General features: G+C 42.6%; 1 protein-coding gene across 1 annotated transcript in view; it reads left to right on the top strand.

The window, feature by feature from the left end:
- The first annotated feature begins 496 nt into the window (after window positions 1-496).
- LOC135888929 (plasmanylethanolamine desaturase 1-like) overlaps window positions 497-20601 on the top strand; it is a 73642-nt gene continuing 53537 nt past the window's right edge. Inside the window, exon 1 of the mRNA XM_065416728.1 lies at window positions 497-659. Coding sequence (XP_065272800.1) covers window positions 497-659 — 163 coding nt within the window. The remainder of the gene's footprint in view (window positions 660-20601) is intronic.

The following is a 20601-nucleotide window of genomic DNA, read 5'->3' as shown; positions in this document are numbered from 1 at the left end:
CGCAGGGCAGGTCGCAGCCTGTCTCCTCCCCAGGCAGCTGTCACCCCGGGGGGTGCGGGCCAGGGCGGGGATGGACGCGCCCTGGAGCGGGAGCGGCCACCACCCCGAGTCTCCGGCTGCAGCTCCCCCACACGTCTGTGCCCGATCCGGGGGGGGCTCCCCTAGGGCCGCCCTCCCCGCGGGCACTGCCGCTGCCCCAGGCTGGGGACACGGACCGGGGGCTGCTCATGGAGCGGGGGCTGCAGCGCGTTGGCTCGGGGCTCCCCTGTGTGCGAGGGGAGGGTCTCCGGGGGGCTGCGGGAACCTCCCCAGGGCTGACGCCCCCCGCCCGGTGTGCGCGCGTAGCCGCTCCGGGGAGGGCGGCACCCCCCTGCGCCGCGCTGAGCGCTCCCCGCCCGGCTGCCGCGTTCTCAGGTGCGCTCGCCTCTCGCTTTGCTCCGCAGCGCCGCCGCCGCCGCCTCCTTCCCGGAGCCCGCTCTCCGGCGGAGCAGGGAGCATGGCGGCGGCTCTGCTCAGCGAGCTGGAGATCAAGCACCGCTCCATGGCCGAGGAGGATCCCAACGGCAACCAGCACGGGGCGGCGGCCCGCAGCAGCACCGTGCCTCGCTGGGGCCCGCAGCACGCCGGGGCCCGCCAGCTGGCCCAGCTCTACTCGCCCGGTAAGGCTGCGCGCCCCTGACCCGCCCGCAGCCGCAGGGACCTAGCGCGGAGGGAGGGGCGAATGGCATCATGTCCCCGGCTTTCCGCTGCGCTTTCATCCTCCTCGTCCGCCCCCCGCCCGCTGCTGCTTCTGCTTCATACCGTTATAGACTAACGCGATGCAAGTGGCCCAGAGCCACGCAGATACGGGGCGTGAAGGGAGGGCGAATGTGGTGGTCCGGGACCTGATTTCCACAGCTGCAGAAAGTGGATGGGGCTTATCCCCTGGCTTCATAGCCCCAGGTGCTGCACACTTCTCTCAGTGTTTAATATAGACTGCATTGATCTAGCCATTCCCTGAGCCCAAACTGGTGCTCTTCTTCACCCTGGCACCTTTTAGCTTCATAATCTAATATCCTTGCTTTCGATCCAAGCCCATCTAGGTGACTGTGGCTGCTTTTCAGTTCAGTGGACTGAGTGAAACACTCAAGAGGACAGCTAGATGGACAGGGCTGCATTGTTGCATGTCCTCTGTAAAAATGTAATAGAACAACATATGAAGAAGTGACAATGTTAAGGTGAAGACTTTAAATATCGTGTTAGGGATGGATGTTCAGGCCTGGGATAGAGGGATACCAAATCTAATTAATGTAAAAATAGAGTTTAAAGTAGTTTTGGGTATTATACTGCTTCCGAGTCCCCCATTAACTTTTGTGGTTTTACAATCATGTTTTCCAATCTTTGAAAACATTTTTCTGTGCTATCTGAAAGGGCCAGGCAACTAGAGAGGAAACTGACTAGCTGCGTAAAGTGCTGTCAAATGCACAAAGTAAACTATCTTGGAAAATAGATTTTACATATTTTTTACCCTGTAATCTCTTTCTGTGCCAGTAACCTTTAGCGTCTAGCCACAGACTGCGGCTTTCGAAAGTAACCAGTGATTTTGGGTGCCCAAACTGATTGTCTGAAGGGGGCTGAGCTCCTGCTATCTGATTATCTCACTCCTTTAAGGCATCTCAGGTGTCAGGTTGGGCACCCAATATCGCTAATCACTCTTGAAAATTTTGACTGGATGGGCAGTGGAGTGACTGCGTCTACACTGAGAATTGTAGGCATTTTTTCCATTCTTGGTCTAGCACTGGTGCATTTACTTTGGTTCTTCTAGGAATGATTTAAGTGCTAGTACTGCTAACGTGTCTTCTATAGGATGTTCATTCAGATTAGTGGAGCTGAATGGTAGCTTGTTATCGCATATATGGTAGCTCTTCAAATGGTGTGTTGGCTAACATTTCCTTTTTTCTTACCAAAAGTCACCAGGCCTTCTTTTTGCCACCTTAAGTGTGAGACAAGTGGGTAGTGACTGGAGGTGGCTACCATCTTCAGGTTGTTCAGTGGCCTACATGAAATGAGTTAGGGTATGTCTAACGCGGCAGCACTGTGACATGGGCAGTGTAGACATGCTTTATTGCTGGGAAAGAGCTCTCCTGGCGATAAAAAACCCCCACCCCAACGAGCGGTGGTAGCTTTATCACCGGGAGCGTGGCTCCCAGCGATAAAGCGCTGTCTATACTGGTGTTTTTTCACACCCCTGAATGACAAAAGTTTTAGCGCTGAAAGTGGCAGTGTAGACACAGCCTTAGTGATCTCAGTCTATTTGAATGAGAGTGGACATGACAAAACCTAGCACTAATTGGTCTCCTTGTTAGCAGTCTTGACAGAGAGAATGGGGTTGAATGGCGCTTGAACTGTGGTCTCAATCAAAGAGGTTGTCCACCCCGGGAGTCATGGGTGAGGCCTATTGATGTGGTGGTATACCCTGGCCTTGATCAAACAACGAGCTTGAGACAGACACACACACACACCCTTTGGCCTCGGGAGGACTCTATTAGCAGATTATTAAATACTAATCTGTTAGAACAAACAGTAAACACTTGATAAATTGTTTTCAAGTTAAGTGTCACACTTGCTCAAGTTTTATATGGCCAATATTTTCCGGTCGGGTTTTTTTTTTTTTTTTTTGGACAGTCCCAATTATGTTGAAGACGTAGAAAAGTTACTGTCATTTATATGGTGCATTAGTTGTGTATACCACTTTACAATTGCATAGGAAGATAAGGCTTTTTCACTGAAGAGCGCCTAATCTAATTTAGGCAGATACCACACAAATGACAGAGGATCAGGACCTGAGGGCTTTGGAGAAGAGATCAGCCTTTGAAGTATAAGTGAAAGAAGTAAGCACTGAGGAGGAATTTGAGGGAGAGTGAGGGTGCTTGCTCAGGGGAAGAGGGAAGCTGCTCAAAGTGGAGGGGACAGCATGGTAATAGAAAGGTCAAGTGGAAGAGACAAAGGGAGCATTAGGGAGAGAGGATTGATTGGTATTCCGGCTTCTGTCTGGGGTGGAGGTGGAAATGAGTGCTGAGAAGTAGGCTCGAGCAGAGCTAGAGCAGGACTTGGGATTTGAGAATAAAGAGCATATGTTTGATTGATAGGTGGAAGGCCCAGTGAAGTTAGTTGAGAGCAGGGGCAAAGGTTGGAATGGCAGATGATGTTCTTAGCTGCAGTGTTTTGGATAGACTGGTGAAGTAGGAGGACAGAAGGCGGTTGCAGATCATGAGGTAAGAGATGATCATAATGTGGACTGGGTTTGTCATAATGTACAGAGAGGAAGGGTCAGATATTTAAATATAGTGGAAGAAGTGACAGGACTTGGCAAGAGCGTGAATCTGGAAATGGGCTGAAAGACAGCAGGGAGAAGAACAGAACATTAAGGATGCAAGCTTGCACGGTAGGGAGAGTAGTGGCTTTAATAACAGTGATAAAGTAAGTAGTGCAGTAAGGAAGAGGGTTTTGGATGGAGGCTAAGAAATTTGGCTTTTGTCATAGTGAGTTAAGATAATGGTGGGACATCCAGAAAGATGTCACTGATGCAAGCCTTGACAGATGGGAAGAGGTGGAGTTGGGACTTGGTGGCATAAGTATTGTATCTGTGTGTTAGCTGTGGATATGTCACCTCCGTAATTAGCATTGAAGGAGGAGACCAAAGTGAGAACCCTGTGGGTACCTACAGATGTGGGGAGGTGAGAAGATGAGACCTAGCTAGAGGAGATGCTGAAGGAGTAGTCCCGAAGTAGGATGATAGCACACACTGTGCTGGAAGCCCAAGGAGGGGGGAGTGTCTTTGTAAAGAGGGCAGTCCATGATGTTAAGGTAGGTAAGAGATCAAGGAGAATGAATAGAGTGAAGAGACCTTTGGGTTTGGCTCAGAATTGGTCACTGGAGATAATGATGACACTTTCAGTAATATGGAGAGAGCAAAAGCCTTGAATTTGACATTGTTGCCAACCTCTGAAGAGGTTTGTGTATGTTACTCATTAAAAAGAGGTCCCATCTGGTGGAGTACCCATATGTTTATTTCATGAAAAGCAAATTGCTAAGATGTTTGTAGTTTTAATGGAGATGGGGTCTGAAGGGTTAATTTTTCAACTGGTTTTGAAACCTTGTATTTTACAATGAAAAGGTCATGTTTGTGGATGGACATTAGGGGGTATATTTTTGGCACAGTGTGCCATGGATTGAGCCGCATGACTTCCATTAATGTTAATGTGAATAGCACAACTCAATCTGTGTCCATTTTCCTAAAAAATTCTTTAGATGTAATTATATAATAGTAAAATCATTCTTAATTAGGCTTGAACAGTGACATTTTTAGGCTTCAGAGTGGCAACCAATTTATGTATAAGGTTTAAAACAATACAATTGTAATTTCAACATGTTTGTCACTAAAACATAAGAGTGAGCCCTAACAATCAAGAAATGGTGATAAGTTCTTTCTGCAGCTAAAAATCTGTGTTGAATGTATGTCCAGAATAGGAGTGTGTGCAGCTAAATAAATATAAGGTAAAAATCTATTTTGTGAAGTCTCTCTTTGAATATTGAAGTTTTTGGTGTAACTTGTGTTTTTGTTTAATACCACTATTACATATATAACTTGGAAACGGTCCTCCTCCTCCTTGGAAAAATGCAGTTTGGATCAGTGGAGGGGTCACACTTCTGGAAGTTGTTTCAATGGCAGATCTCAAAATAAAGGTGTGGCTCCATGGAGATAGGACCCAGTTTACAAATGCAGGCTCTCAGTCTGCAAATGGATAAGTGGTACAGACCTTTACAGTTCTGTTGAAGCCAGTGGGACTCAATATATGTGAAAGGGTCAGTTCAAGTGCACCTGTTTGTGGAATCAAGGTCATGTTCTGCATGCACGCAGACACACACGTGTTCTCTCTCAATCCGTGGGAGCCTGGGTTGCAAGCTTTGTGGACCCCAAGGACTGACCTGAATTCATTTTCAGCATGGATATTATTGCTGTTATGTATAAGACGATACTCATTCAAGCAATTATATTCAAAACCAATATACCAAAGCTTTGATATTTGATTTTGAATTTCTGGTCCACCACGTTTACTTTGCACTGCTCAGGTGGAACCAAGTGGAAGAATTCTGGTCATAGCCAGCAGGCAGAGAATTCCCCTCATGAAGGAGAATTTTCTGCTGGTATCAGTGTGACAAAGAAAGTGGAGCTGGCTCCTCCACCCTCTCACCTTCCTCCATGTCCAGACACAAATAATTATAATATCTCACCTTCATCAGGAAATTTGAAAGCACTTTACAAAGGATGTCAGTGTAATTATCAAATGAGCGTCTAGAGCCTACACGTCAAAGTTACCTTTCAGTCTCTTTCCATCTATTAAAAACTCTGCACAGGTGGTTTAAAATAAGCTTTGTTGCATCACATAAGGAAAAGTGATGATCCTTAAGCTGGTAAATAATTTCAATAAACGATCTACTGGTATTTTGACGCTGGGTGGATGTTGCTCAGAAATGATCACATACACATTACACAATGACTCAATCAATGCAGAAAAACTTGCCTTTTTTTTTTAAAATCCATACAGAGAAAATCCTGTCTGGCTACTCCCTGTGACAGTTTTATGCATATCTGTTTCAGTCAGTCAGTCATAAACAGCACAGAGGTATTGCTATCACCAGCACCTTGTCCTGATTTCCTCTTCCATGTGTTTTTATGTACCTTGTGGAAGTAACTCTTTAATCTGATCTGTGTATTTACCTCTGAATCTTCACTGCAAATTTTTCACTAGTGTAGCTTAAATATCACCACATCTTCAGTGAGGGCCTGATTCTGTGACACATGCTCATACTGAGTAACTTTCCTGTACAAAAATAGTTCCATTAACTATGAGTGTTAAATGATATTCAGAGTGATAGCAAAGGTTACAGCTTTTCTGGAACTTGGTATTGGGTGGACCGAGTTCTGTTAAAAGTACCTGTTGGCATTAATTGCTCAAATTCTCGTCACTTGCTGCTCAACAGCAAACCAATAAACACCTATTGGATGACTTTCTTCTGCCTCTCCTCTGGGTGTAGCTTTTTGCCTCCTTACAGTGATATTCCTAAAATCCAGATATGATGCTACTCTTGCTCAACTCACAGCACTTCACAACGAAAGCAATTATACCCAGTCCTCTCCCTGCCTCAAATGTTTGGAAGTATAAGAGAATGGATTAAAACCCATTTAACATGGTTCATGAAAGAAATTTTTACTTTACATCCTTCTCACTTAGGTCCTGTTCCTTGGCATATGGTTTTAAAATGAATCCAATAACTTACTTTCGATAATTCCATTCTGGTCTAAGAGAGAGAGAGAGCTACTTGCATCTCAGCCTACTTTTTCACAAGTGTTAATTTTTTCTTTAAGGGAATTAGTATATTCTTTCCCTGCTTTAGTTCTTCTTTCAATTAACATCTCTCCTAACAAGGTACAGTATCATAATCTTCATAATAAAGATCAACTAACAGATGCTCCTTCCTACTTTATTCTGTGTTTCCCATTGACCTCAGTACATGATTCATTAATGTTGAAAAGAGTAAGTAAGAAAGATTCAACACTTTCTATCCTCTAATCCTAACATAGGTTTTAGTGCCTTGTTTAACTCCGTGAGTAACTTTGTGATCTTCCATGGCACACCATTTAACTCCAATAGCTTCCTCTCACCAAAGAAAATCATAAATGTTTAAAGTCCAGAAAACACGCCTACAGGTCAGATCCAAATGTCTAGTACTTCTCCGTTATTTGTTATAGGTGGAAATTTAACTAAGTACTACTTTTTCCTTTCCTGGTGCTAACTTTATTCAGTTTCTTACTTATTTCAGGTGACCCTGTACCCTGTTTTACATTTTCCTTGGAACCCTTGACAGGTCTGTTTCATGGACATTTTTAACACTTCTTTATGATTTCCTTGTTGTATGGTATAATAACTGCTTTTTTCCAGCCCTGTGTTACTTTTTTTTTTTTTTTTTTTTTGCCCTTCAGGCTGCACAGATTATAAAATGAGATTTCTCTGCTTCTGACCACTGATCTGCTGTGCCTCTTCTTCCTCTAATCTGCTGTCCTTTTAGTACCTCCACTTTGATTCCACATGTTCTTGGGTGGCCTTTCTTATCCCACCCCCTCTTTTGGATTTAGTGCTTTCTCTAGCTTTTTGGAAGCTGCTGCTCTCTCCATGTTCATTGTCTGTTTGGCATCAGCATGATCTGCAGCTTCGCTCTTTCTCTCTTTCATCCTTCAGAAGATCTCTGCTGCATATGGTGGTCACCTTTCTTTAAAACGGCTTATGCAATCACTCTTTCAAAAACTTAAGCAACCTACCAATCTACCGTCTCGCCTATTCTTATCTTCAGTATTCCCCCCCCTCGTTCGAGATCTGTCACTCTGCATGATTAATTCAGAATAAATAGGATTGGCAAACAGTTTTGGTTCTTATATATTGGCTTTCTATGGGTCCTCAAGTTTTTTTCCCTCTCTGCTAGAAAACCTGCTTCTTTCTCTCTCGGCACCATCCCTTGAGCACTGTCTCTTTCTCTGCTTTTCTGTCTTTGTCTGTTGTCTCCAGGGCCTCCACGGTCACATCATACAGTTCTTCCATCATATCTGGCATTTCTGACCTGATCTACCTCTCTTGCTTGCCTGCATTTTCTCATTAGTTTCAGAGCATCCCCTACTGATTCTGTCAAGCCGTTTTTTTTAACATTTCCCACAGCTTTTCTAATTTTTTTCCTAAGACTTTTAAAAATGTCCTCTAACAACTAAAGTGAACTGGTGGGGTTTTTATGTGTTAGCTTTCTTTTTTTACTTCCTGTAGTCTTTCTTAACAATCTTCAATCCATCACATTTGTATTACTTCCCACCAGTTACAGGTGTATTTCTGAAACTACCGAGGAATGGCAAGATCCCATGTCAATTTGCTTTTACAATTTCTGATTTCAGTATGCTGAAGTTAACTGAGGGTTACTACCATGTAACTTTAGGATCCTGAGCTTTTAATGTGGTATGTTCCAAGTATGCTTCACTAAGAGTTTATGCTGACAGCGTGTTCTGTATTGCCTTGAGCTTCCAGTTGCATAGTTTTAACAATTTTAACCTAGTGACATTCTCTTTCCTAAGGCCAGGTTTCCCGGGAGATTTTTCCCACATGACACAATTCTCTCTAACTGGAGCACTGACATCTCTTAGCAAAATTAGCTCATCAAGCTTTAGTACTATCTATGTGACCCCCCTTTCCTCCCCCACACTGTTCACTGTAAACCCCTCCCAAAAATTGTTTGTACATAATCTAGGTAATTCTATTATTTTCATCCCCATGATAGTTGACCATATAGATTGTATTATTATCACAGTGCCTGAATTTGATTTTAGTATACTAGATACATGGAACCCAAGAGACCAATGGATTCTACTAACTTCTTAGTTTTGTAAACTCCTCCTTCCCCCTTACTTTAAAATACTTTTTCATGGGAAATTTAATGAAAGAACAACTCCAAAATATATTTCCAACTATAAAATGGTTGAGGGGAAAACTTAATGTCACCAGCAATAGACTTTATAATGCATGTAAGATGTATCCACATTGGTAGGTGTAGACCATTTGACATAAAAGCAGGAATGTTGTTTTTGTTAAAATAACAATTTAGTTAATATTTTGCATCTTTTTTTTTATTCTAAGTAAACAGCACTATGCAACTTGTTATAATTCTCTGCCATTGCTAGAAAACTGGACAATAGAGCACTCGGATGTCACAGTGATGAAAATTCCTAGATAGTGAGATTGGGCAATAGAGTATTGTTCATGATAAGAGACAAGCAAAGAAATCAATACAGCACACTCGTGCTGTTTTTGTGACTGCTTTCCAAATAATATATACCGGTATATAAAACACTTTTATTGACTAAAAGTACAGTGCAACAAATAGGAACTGCAGTTTTGAGTGTCTGTGCAAAATAATGCCCTTGGGTTGTAAAATTTGGGTAATTGTGAAATAATGCTTTTGACACATTATATCATGATCTTTGTAATGTGGTACTGTAATTACAGTAGGACATAGGGAATCTGGAGGTGTAAGTTTTGTTGCCAGCTGTGCTACAGGCTTCTCTGTGTGACTTCAGGAAAATAACTCCTATGTGCCAAATAACTTCTCTCTTCCATCTGTAAAATGGGATAATAGAATTTTTGAGGCTTAATTTATAGTTCTTTTGTGACACTGTCACCACCCCCTCTGCAGTCTCATGACAAGGCCGCAGACAAACTCACTCTTGCTTGCATATTTATACCTGCCTCTGGAAATTTCCACTACATGCATCCAACGAAGTGGGTATTCACCCACGAAAGCTCATGCTCCAATACGTCTGTTAGTCTATAAGATGCCACAGGACTCTTTGCTGCTTTACAGATCCAGACTAACACGGCTACCCCTCTGATACTTGACACCATGCAAGGCACTGCATTTAGCCGTATGGAGTGGAAATCCATCAACCTCATGAAGAAACTTGCACAAGTACAGACAGATATCCATCTTCCTTTCCAAATGCAAACGGATGGACATCATACCAAATGGACTGAAGGTGAAAAATCCATTGCTATCTACATACTACACAGACCACAGTGAGAGATTATTCCATACTTTATCAAAGAAACTGAGGAACCACCTGATCAGCATCCTATACAGCAAACAGGAAAACATCAAAAAAGTGCTCTCCAACCTGGAGACTCTCATAAATAACCAAACTTCCATACAAGCGGACTTCACTAAAATAAGGGTAGGTCTACACTTACCCGGTAGTTCGGCGGCAAGAAAATCAAACTTCTGGGTTCGACTTATCACGTCTTGTCTGGATGCGATAAGTCGAACCCGGAAGTGCTCACCGTCGACTGCGGTACTCCAGCTCGACGAGAGGAGTACGCGAAGTCGACGGGGGAGCCTGCCTGCCGCGTCTGGACGGAGGTAATTTCGAACTAAGGTACTTCGAACTTCAGCTACATTATTCACGTAGCTGAAGTTGCGTACCTTAGTTCGAATTGGGGGGTTAGTGTAGACCTGCCCTAAGACAGGAGATCTACATTACACACTTCACCTCTCTACAAAGGAAAAAGGACTGTAAGCTGTCTAAAATCCTACCTGCCACATGGGGCCACAACAGTGGTACCTTTAACCTACCCAGCAATATCGTCAATTTATCCAACTACACACTCCGCCTGGCAGAAGAGTCTGTCCTATCTCGGGGACTCTCTTTCTGCCCTGCCACCCCCAGAGACATGATACCATTCTGCGGCGATCTGGAAGCCTACTTTCGCCGTCTCTGACTCAAAGAATACTTTCAAGATAACACTGAACAGCGCACTGATACACAGATACCCTCCCACCAACAGCACAAGAAGAAGAACTCCACATGGACTCCTCCTGAGGGTCAAAATGACAGTCTGGACCTATACATAGAATGCTTCTGCTGACATGCACAGGCAGAAATTGTGGAACAACAACATCACTTGCCTCATAACCTAAGTCGTGCAGAACGCAATGCCATCCACAGCCTCAGAAACCACCCTGACATCAAAGAGGCTGATAAAGGAGGTGCTGTTGTCATCATGAACAGGTCTGACTACCAAAAGGAGGCTGCCAGACAACTCTCCAATACCAAATTCTATAGGCCATTTCCCTCAGATCCCACTGAGGAATACACTAAGAAACTGCACCATCTAATCAGGACACTCCCTACACTAACACAGGAACAAATCAACATACCCTTAGAGCCCCGACCGGGGTTATTCTGTCTACTACCCAAGATCCACAAACCCAGAAATCCTGGACGCCCCATCATCTCAGGCATTGGCACTCTCACTGAAGGACTGTCTGGATATGTGGACTCTCTACTCAGACCCTACGCCACCAGCACTCCCAGCTATCTCCGTGACACCACTGATTTCCTGAGAAAACTACAATGCATTGGTGACCTTCCAGAAAACACTAGCCACCATGGATGTAGAGGCTCTCCACACAAACATCCCACACACAGATGGAATACAAGCTGTCAGGAACAGTATCTCTGATGATGCCACAGCACAACTGGTTGCTGAGCTCTGTGACTTTATCCTCACACACAACTATTTCAGATTTGATGACAATATATACCTCCAGACCAGTGGCACCGCTATGGGCACCCGCATGGCCCCACAATATGCCAACATTTTTATGGCTGACCTGGAACAAGGCTTCCTCAGCTCTCGTCCACTCACGCCCCTTCTCTACCTACGCTACATTGATGACATCTTCATCATCTGGACCCATGGGAAGGAGACTCTGGAAAAATTCCACCACGATTTCAACAGCTTTCACCTCACCATCAGCCTCAGCCTGGACCAATCTACATGGGAGGGCCACTTCCTAGACACCACGGTGCAAATAAGTGACGGTCACGTTAACACCACCCTATATCGAAAACCCACCGACCGCTATGCCTATCTTCATGCCTTCAGTTTCTATCTCGGACACACCACATGATCCATTGTCTACAGCCAAGCACTGAGATACAACCGTATGTGCTCCAACCTCTCAGACAGAGACCAACATGTACAAAATCTTCACCAAGCATTCTCAAAACTATGACACCCGCATGAGGAAATAAGGAAACAGATCATCAGAGCCAGACGTGTACCCAGAAGCCTCCTACTGCAAGACAAGCCCAAGAAAGAAACCAACAGCACTCCACTGGCCATCACATACAGTCCCCAGCTAAAACCTCTCCAATGCATCATCAGTGATCTACAACCCATCCTGGACAACGAGCCCTCACTTTCACAGGCCTTGGGTGGCAGGCCAGTCCTCGCCCACAGACAACCCGCCAACCTGAAGCATATTCTCACCAGTAACTACACACCGCACCATAGTAACTCTAACTCAGGAACCAATCCATGCAACAAACCTCGATGCCAACTCTGCCCACATATCTACACCAGCAACACCATCACAGGACCTAACCAGATCAGTCACACCATCACCGGTTCATTCACCTGCACGTCCACCAATGTAATATATGCCATCATATGCCAGCAATGCCCCTCTGCTACGTACATCGGCCAAACTGGACAGTCCCTACGTAAAAGGATAAATGGACACAAATCAGATATTAGGAATGGCAATATACAAAAACCTGTAGGAGAACACTTCAGTCTCCCTGGACACAATAGCAGATTTAAAGGTAGCCATCCTGCAGCAAAAAAACTTCAGGACCAGACTTCAAAGAGAAACTGCTGAGTTTCAGTTCATCTGCAAATTTGACACCATCAGCTCAGGATTAAACAAAGACTGTGAATGGCTAGCCAACTACAAAAGCAGTTTCTCCTCCCTTGGTGTTCACACCTCAACTGCTAGAAGAGGGCCTTATCCTCCCTGATTGAACTAACCTCGTTATCTCTAGCCTGACTCACTCTTGCTTGCATATTTATACCTGCCTCTGGAAATTTCCACTACATGCATCCGACGAAGTGGGTATTCACCCAAATACGTCTGTTAGTCTATAAGGTGCCAGAGGACTCTTTGCTGCTCTAACCAAGCTACCTTTATAACTGTGTAAGCCCTGCAATTACTACCTAACTGCATGTTGCAGTTCCAACTTCTGTGCAACTGTTCTTTGGGTTGTTATTGTGAAGCTATTGTTAAAGGAGAAATCCATTTTTAAAATGTAAAATGGTGTAGTTTTTAACTGGCACAATAACCCTTGTTCTGTCATGCTTTACTCTTTCCTGCTTCTAATAACCCAATAAATATACATATCCTTAATGGATTAAGAGTCAGCTGTTACACTTTCCTAAGTGTTTCACAGCTGTTCTGTTTCTTACCATCTATCAAGTGATATAGAACAGCTTTTATAGGGACATTTGTCCCCATTCCTTTCCAGGAGCCAATCAGAATATTTATCATACACTGTGTTAGGGTGTTACATTTCTGCCCCTCACTGTAGTATCCAGATACTGTGTGTTGTCCTGTCCCCATCTAGCTAGTATAGTTAAAAGGTGATCTTATCTCCTGGAGTCAAGTCCTCACTGTTTCTAGTAGCACTACTCCTGTTCTGTTGGCTAAATTAAACCAGAACTCCCTAACCTTGCTATCTTGAGTTGTAGGTATAGTGGTCAGACTCTGTTCAGGTGGTGCCATCCCCACAGATGACAAGAGAGGTGGTTTCCCATCACAAAGGCAAGGTTAAAAACTCCTATGAATCCCACCAATTGGGCTAGCATCTTTGATTATGGCTGCAAGGATGCATAAGTTATATCAGTATATGTCATTGCTTGGGAGAATGGAAGGAGGGGGCAGTATGCATTGGGATGCCTCTGCTTTGTGGCATCTGTATAAGAAAAAAAAAAAACACGCAGTTTTCCTTTGAAAGAGAAATGTAGGGCTGGAAAGAATCTCAAGAGGTCAGCTAGTGCATCCACCTGCACCGAGGCAGGACTAAATATACCTAGACCTTCCCTGGAAGGTGTTTGTCCAACCTGTCTTAAAAACCTCCAAAAAATGGGGGTTCCACAACCTCCCTTGGAAGCCAGTGCATAACTATCCTTATAGTTAGAAAACTTTTCCTAATCTCTAACCTAAAATCTCCCTTGCTATAGATTACACCAATTACTCTTTGTTCTACCTTCAGTGGACATGGAGAACAATTGCTTACCCTCTTCTTTAAAAAAGCTCTTAACATATTTGAAGACTGTTGTCAGGTTGCCCTTCCATTTTCTTTTTTCAGGATTACCAGTGCCCATTTTTATCCTTTCCCTGTATATCACATTTTCTAAAAATAATATTTTATTGCTCTCCTGTGGATTCTCTCCAGTTTGTCCACATCTTTCCTAAAGTGTGGTGCACAAAACTGGATGCAGTAGTCCAGTTGAGGCCTCACCGCCCGTGTCGTACATAGGACACTCCTGTTAATATAACCCAGAATGATGCTTGCCTTTTTCGCAACTTCACGTTGTTGGCTCACACTTAATTTGTGATCCACTATAACTCTGAAATCCTTTTCAGCAGTACCATTGGCTCTCCAGTTATTCCCCATTTTGTAGTTGTGCATTTGATTTTTTTCCCCTTCCTTAGTGAAGTGTTTTGCATTTGTTACTGAATTTTATTTTGTTGATTTCAGACCAACTCTCCAATTTGTCAAGGACACTTGGAATTCTAATCCTGTCATCCAAAGTGATTGCAACCCCTCCCAGCTTGCCGTCATCCATCGATTTTATAATTGGTATTCACGCCAATTCATTATCCAAGTTATCAAAGTTTGTCTGACTTGACTATAATTCCTTGAGACTTCTTTATTCCCCTTTTTAAAGACAGGTGCTATGTTTGCCCTTCTCCAGTTTTCTTGGACCTCACCTGTCCTGCATGAATTATCAAAGATAATTGCTGATGGTTCTAAGATTGCTTCAGCTTGTTCCTTAAGTACCCTAGGATGAATTTTATCAGGCCCTGCTGACTTGAATATGTCTAACTTATCTAAATATTCTTTAACCTGTTCTTTTCCTGTTTTGGGTTTGTGTTCCTTCACCCTTGTAGCTAATACTGTGTTAAGCAGCTGGTCACAATTTAACCTTTTTAGCGAAGACTGAAGCAAAACAGGCATTAAATACTTCAGCCTTTGTGATGTTACCCACTAATAGCTTTCCTTCCCTGCTAAGTAGTGGACCTCTGTAGGGAACTCTGTATTATCCTGCTTGCTAAATTTATTGTGGGGAACCCTGAAATGAAGAGGAGGATTAGGCATTATTTTGTGAAGGGGAGAGCGTCTTAAATGAATAGCTGAATAACCTGTTCCCTTATTATGTATGGATTTTTAAGAAGTTGTTGTCTCTTTCAGTGTACTTATTCTCACATAAAGGGGATATTTCTGCAATTTTTTGGGAATATTAAAATCCTAATTTACTGAAAGATGTAATAAGAAGGGGGAAATAAATGCTTTAACACGGTCCATTGTCACATGCAAAATCCTTGATTTGTTAAAAGAGCCATGTAGAGAGGAAGCATTTTATCTTAATCTCACTGGGCTCTGTTCAGCAGAAAAGAACCACAGACTTTTGTGGTGCAGAAGTCCACAGATCTGGCTCTGTGGTGGGTGTCTCCCATAGAGTTCTTGCTTAAGGTTGGAAAGCTTATACACTGAATCAGCAGGGCCCAATTATTAGCTTCCCCACCACCCTCCTCCCATAGCACTGATTTTTGTGCAATCACATCCACAGTCACTAGCCAGGTGTGCCCTTCTGCTTGAGAGAAACACTGAAAGTTTTTAATTCCGAGAGATCTATTACTTATGGTGGTTTCTTTTTTAAAAAATATATCATCTTTCGGGGGGGGGGGTGTTTGTAATGCACAGCTATCATATTCTCAAATAAAATACTTTAATTGAAAGTTACAGTTGTTTCAGTAAGTACTTTAAGCCTTTATACAAAAACAATTCAAACAAACCTAAACATTAAAGTATCAAAATGACAAGTTAAGGTAATTTACAAAGCATATTCTAATACTTCGCAGCTCATACATTTGCTTACCAGCAGTAAGATTTACGCATTCCAATAGCCTTACCTCTGACCCATAAAATAGATTTATAAATACTTCTTGGAGAGGCCTACATCAGGAGGTCTGCAGCAGGGGAGCATCCACTACATGGTTTGAAGGACAAAAAGAAAGCGAAGTAGTGCACCATACTGCCACTTGTGCACCATACCTACAGTAACTATGAGATACTCAATTTTTATTAACTTAGTCCATAAAATAGGGGTTTTTCTGTGCTTGGGAGGCTCTCATGTACAGGGACTGCATAAGTACACAGATTGCTAAAGAGGTATTTTAGGGTTACAATCCTGGGACGCATTCATCACTGTATTCCACCGACTTCTGCTAGTTGCAAAAAACTGCCTGCAGGCGTGCCTGACAGTAGCGAGCCCACTCCGGTGGATCAGGCAGGTAAATGGCACAGTTCAGAAGGTGATATGGCCAGGTTGCCTGAATGCTGCTGAGTTAGTATATCCTCCACACAGTTTTCCTTGGTTGAGCTCCCATGAAAAATGCAGAACCAGTGTGAAGGGCAGCCATGAGAACAGCATATGGCCTCCCTTGGGGATGCATGCCCACATTATCACAGCTGCCTAAGGGTACAATATCTCATGTTTTAAATTGAAATGCGCTAGTCTGTACAGATAGATACATAGCAGCCCTTACGCTATCCCTCACCTGCAGACACGGTAGGAGGCGTGACTGGTGCAAGGGTTTCTGTCTGGCACTTCCCTGAGCTTTGCTGTTCCTCAGCTGCTCTATTGGCCCCTTGGAGCAATTGGCAGCTGATGCAAATTAGAGCAGTCTTCAGACTTTTCTATCTTATGCTGGCACACGATCGTCTGTACAATTCTCTCCTGAGTTTTACTGTGTGCTCCTTGGCCAGAGCCTGGGATCTGGACCTCTAAGACTAATTTCTAATTTATGTTTCACCACTTCGGTTTGCTTTCTTCAGTTCATTCTGCCAGGACAAGGAAATACTCAGTTCTCTGATACTTCTACAATGATGTAGTGTTTGGGCCTGCAAACATGGCAGGGACATACTTAAATTTAAACCAAAAAAAGAGAAGTTTTTATCTTGTGGTTTCTGGTGTTCATGTGTTTTGTTTATTTTTTTCATATACAAAACCCTAACTACATGATTGTGTCTCTTAAGTTTGTAAGAATAATATGTTTAATTTAATTTATGTCCTGTTTATTCGTTTATGCTCCCAGTTGTCAAAATACCTTTTAGTGTCTTTTTTTTGTCCTTTCATGAAAGCTCTTTTAATAGTTTTTAAAATAAATATGCTAGATTGATTTTTCATGTAATGGAAAGATTAGGTTTTTACTGTAATTCTCTTGATAACCCTTAGTAATGAAGCATCACATAAAAGGCTCTCATCTAAGAAGGCAAAATCTTCCTTAAAGTTAAAACACAATTCTTTTGAAGAACACTTACTAGCTCTTATACAAACTCTCTTTTCTTTATCTTTAGTGTCTTTGTTTGAGGTATGACTTCGTTTTTGATCTTTTATCATCTTTGCCTAAGCTTTTATATTGCAATTTTTTTATTCATACTTTCAATTTTCTCTTATATGATTGTTTTAGGTTTCTAAATGTTAGATTTTTTTCTTTTTTCCCTAAGATTAGCTTTCTTCTCCCCACTTTTTAGGTCCATACATTGTGTTTTTTTCTTCTTAATTTAAAGCTTTACCTGCTTCAATGCAGTCTCTTCCTTGCATCATATTATTCCATTTCCTGCTAATTAGCATGGCAAAATTTTATTAAAAGTTTCTTTTTCCATCCACAACATCTCTAGGCTTGGGCCTGTGTGAAACTGGCAGAGAACAGGTGTCTGGAATTAAAGCATACAGCTTTATAAACACAAACTTTTAAAAATGAAAAGTATTCTTTTTCAGGAACAAATCTAGATTAGCTTCCCAGCTATTCTTTAGCAAAGACATTCTTGCATAATTGTTGCCATTTTTGCTATACCAGAATCTCATAAATCCGGTCAGTAGTTGCGGAGGAGACCTCTAAGAAACAGATGCTCTGGAAAGGTGTTGGTGATTCCTCTGATGTTGCTTTTCTCTGTGCTTCTGGAAGTGTCCTCTTTTGGATGGGACACAAAAGAGATTGTCTGAACATTAAAAGATCCTATGGGACTTCTTGCAAGAGTATGGGTCCTGGCCAAATTATAGCTTGGATAATTACATGCCACCTATTTGAATCCCCAGTGAAGTTTTGATTGGATATAGTGGGTATTGTTCACTTTCTGCCCTAAACAGTTGTGTAGTGCTGCTGTGTGTGTCATTAAACAGCTGCTATATTCCACCCCAGGGATGGCTGAAATTCAGTTGTGGATGAAGTAAATGATTCCTGTATCTGGTGCCTTACCTACCACTACAGGGGCATTGTGAGGTTTAATTAATAAACATTTGCAAAGGACCTTGAGATTCACTGATGGGTGAGTAGCTGGAGAAATACAGAAGTATTGATTTGAATTTTCTTTCAATTCGATGAACAATAGAGGGGCTTCCCCCTTTACATGCAGTTTTTGTGACAGGCTCCTTCCTTCTGCTGACAAGCTATGTATTTTTAATATACAGACACTCCCCGGGTTACGCAAACCCAACTTACGCAAACCCGTGCTTACGGAAAAAGTTCCGTAAGCTTTTTTCCCCCCCCCATAATTGTCGGGTATATGTCTCCGAGTTATGCAAAATTCGACTTACGCAAGGCGTTCCGGAACGGAATGCTTGCATAAGTCGGGGAGCATCTGTAATGGACTGCAGTGTTAAACTTTCTGATGGTAACCTATGTTAGATTTCACATGAGTGAGATCCCACTGTGAATGATGAGGCTCAGCCAATTGGAAACTTGCTGTATCTGGCATTTGCTCAAACAGCTGCTGCTCTGGTGGTGATTAAAGCAGAAGTGGTTGGGTGGTGATCATTATTTATTCATTCTTTTGGTTTATACACTACAACTATATCTAACTTCCTAGGCACTTTTCAAACTTTTAAAAACATGTGCAGTAATCAGATTCATACTGACATTACAATCTTTCAGCCCCAAATAAGATTCTCCATCAAGTTAAAGCCCTTACTCCCAATCATCCTCAAGAAAAAACTGTTAATGTGTCCTGAAGGTCAATAGATTCAAGCTCCGGCAGACTAAGCCAGGAAGCAAATTCCAGAGTGAAGGGCTCTCTGCTGAGAATGACTTGCCCACAGCTCCCAGATGAACAATTATCCAGGTGCTCTCAAGTGTTGAGATACCACCCAGAAAGAGGGGGTGTCACAGATACTGAAGAATCCAAATTAAAAGGGTTTTATAGATCAAAGATAGCGGTTTGAATGGCACCTGGAAAGAAAGCAGCAGCCAATGCATCTTCTGGAGCATGGGTGTAAATACCTCCAAAGTAAGCTGGCAACTGCATTCTGCACTAGAGGAAGCTTCCAAGTGTACCCCCATATAAAATGCATTTCAGTGACTTGTTTTGGAGGTGACAAAGGCATGAGTATTGATGACTAGGTCCACATCTGAAAGGATAGGTCTCCTTGCCAACAGCAGATTCAAAAAGCATACTCAGCCACAGTTGCTCACTGTACATACAGTAGCATCTGCAGGTTCAAGAGGGATCCTTAGTTGCAAATCTGAATAAAAAAAAAGACAGGCATATTCTCTCAATGGAAGGGTAGGTATTGCCTCCAACACTCAGGTAAGTGTGCTGGAGTGGTAGGGAAGTCGGTGGCTGTTACAGAAGACCGTGGGGCATGTTCAGCAAACCAGTCAGATGGTTGGAGGAAGCAGAAATAGGATGAGGGAGCAGTAGTGGTGGCTGCAACAAGAATAGGGGTGTAGAAAGTAGAACTATCCATGTATTAGATGAAGGAAAAAAGTGGAAAAACGTGAATGTTGGGGCTATGCACCAAAGGAAAGAAGATGTTCTGCACAAATCTACACAGCCCATTTGAGATTTTGTTGTGCTTTTACTGTGTCCCTGCAAGCTAATTTTATTGCTCTCATATTGGGGGTGCTTTAAGGGAAACATTCTAGACTTGTGGAATGATGTAGAGAAGTGAAAGTGACAGATGATGGGTGTGAGGCAAGAGGCCCAATTCTTCTTCTTTCTTGGTCCCTTTAAAACATAATGCTACTTTTTTTGTGCAGGTTTTATAAGTGGGCTCCAAGAGGAGAATTTATAGTTTTCGAAGTTTTTTTCTCTAAGGACCTGTTCCAAAGCACATGGAAGCCAATTGGAGTCTTTCCACTGACTTCAGTGGGCTTTGAATTAGGTCCTAAAATGGAGGAAAAGCCAACATTAGAAGAGGCTTCTGAGCCAGATAGAAGTTCCTCTCATATATGTGCAGACAGAAAGCATTTGTTCAGTTGATCAATGGGCATATATGATTTTGAAATAAATGACAATGGGGCAGTCTTCCCACAGATTTTGTAGGAAGTGCATAAGGCATGTGTTAAAGGAATGACTATTACGTATGTGATGGAATCCAAAAGAGCCCTTTTAGCAAACCAGTTAATCTTGAAAAAGAAACCAGAATTCCTTCAGCAACTGCTCAAACTGAAGGATGTTATTTTTGTGGTACTACTACTACAACACAAATGTATAATGTTGTGGAGCTAAAACATGTTCTCAGGGGTGCCTCAAATCCATCAAACCATTGAACAAGGAAAATTGCCCATTGTCTGTTTTAAAATCCAGTTTAGCTGTACAAAGCTCTGTAGGTTTTACCAAATTGGATTAATACATTAATTAATCTTGATGAATAAAATACTGGTGAAAGTCTTAGCAAACCAACTGTCTTTAGCCCTACCACTACTCATTCATGCTGACCAGTCTGGCTTTATTCAGAGAGCAGGCACAATTCATAACAATTTAACAAGTATTTAAGCATATTGATCAAGTTAACCAAGTGAATTAATGTGGCTGCCTCCTAGCATTAGATGCAGAGAAGACATTCACCAGGGTTCTTTGGGGCTATCATACAGTAGTAATAGAGAAATTGAATTTTG

The sequence above is a fragment of the Emys orbicularis genome, chromosome 14 (assembly GCF_028017835.1).
Source record: "Emys orbicularis isolate rEmyOrb1 chromosome 14, rEmyOrb1.hap1, whole genome shotgun sequence".
Taxonomy (NCBI): domain Eukaryota; kingdom Metazoa; phylum Chordata; order Testudines; family Emydidae; genus Emys; species Emys orbicularis.
This window is presented reverse-complemented; position numbering and strand designations above follow the sequence as displayed.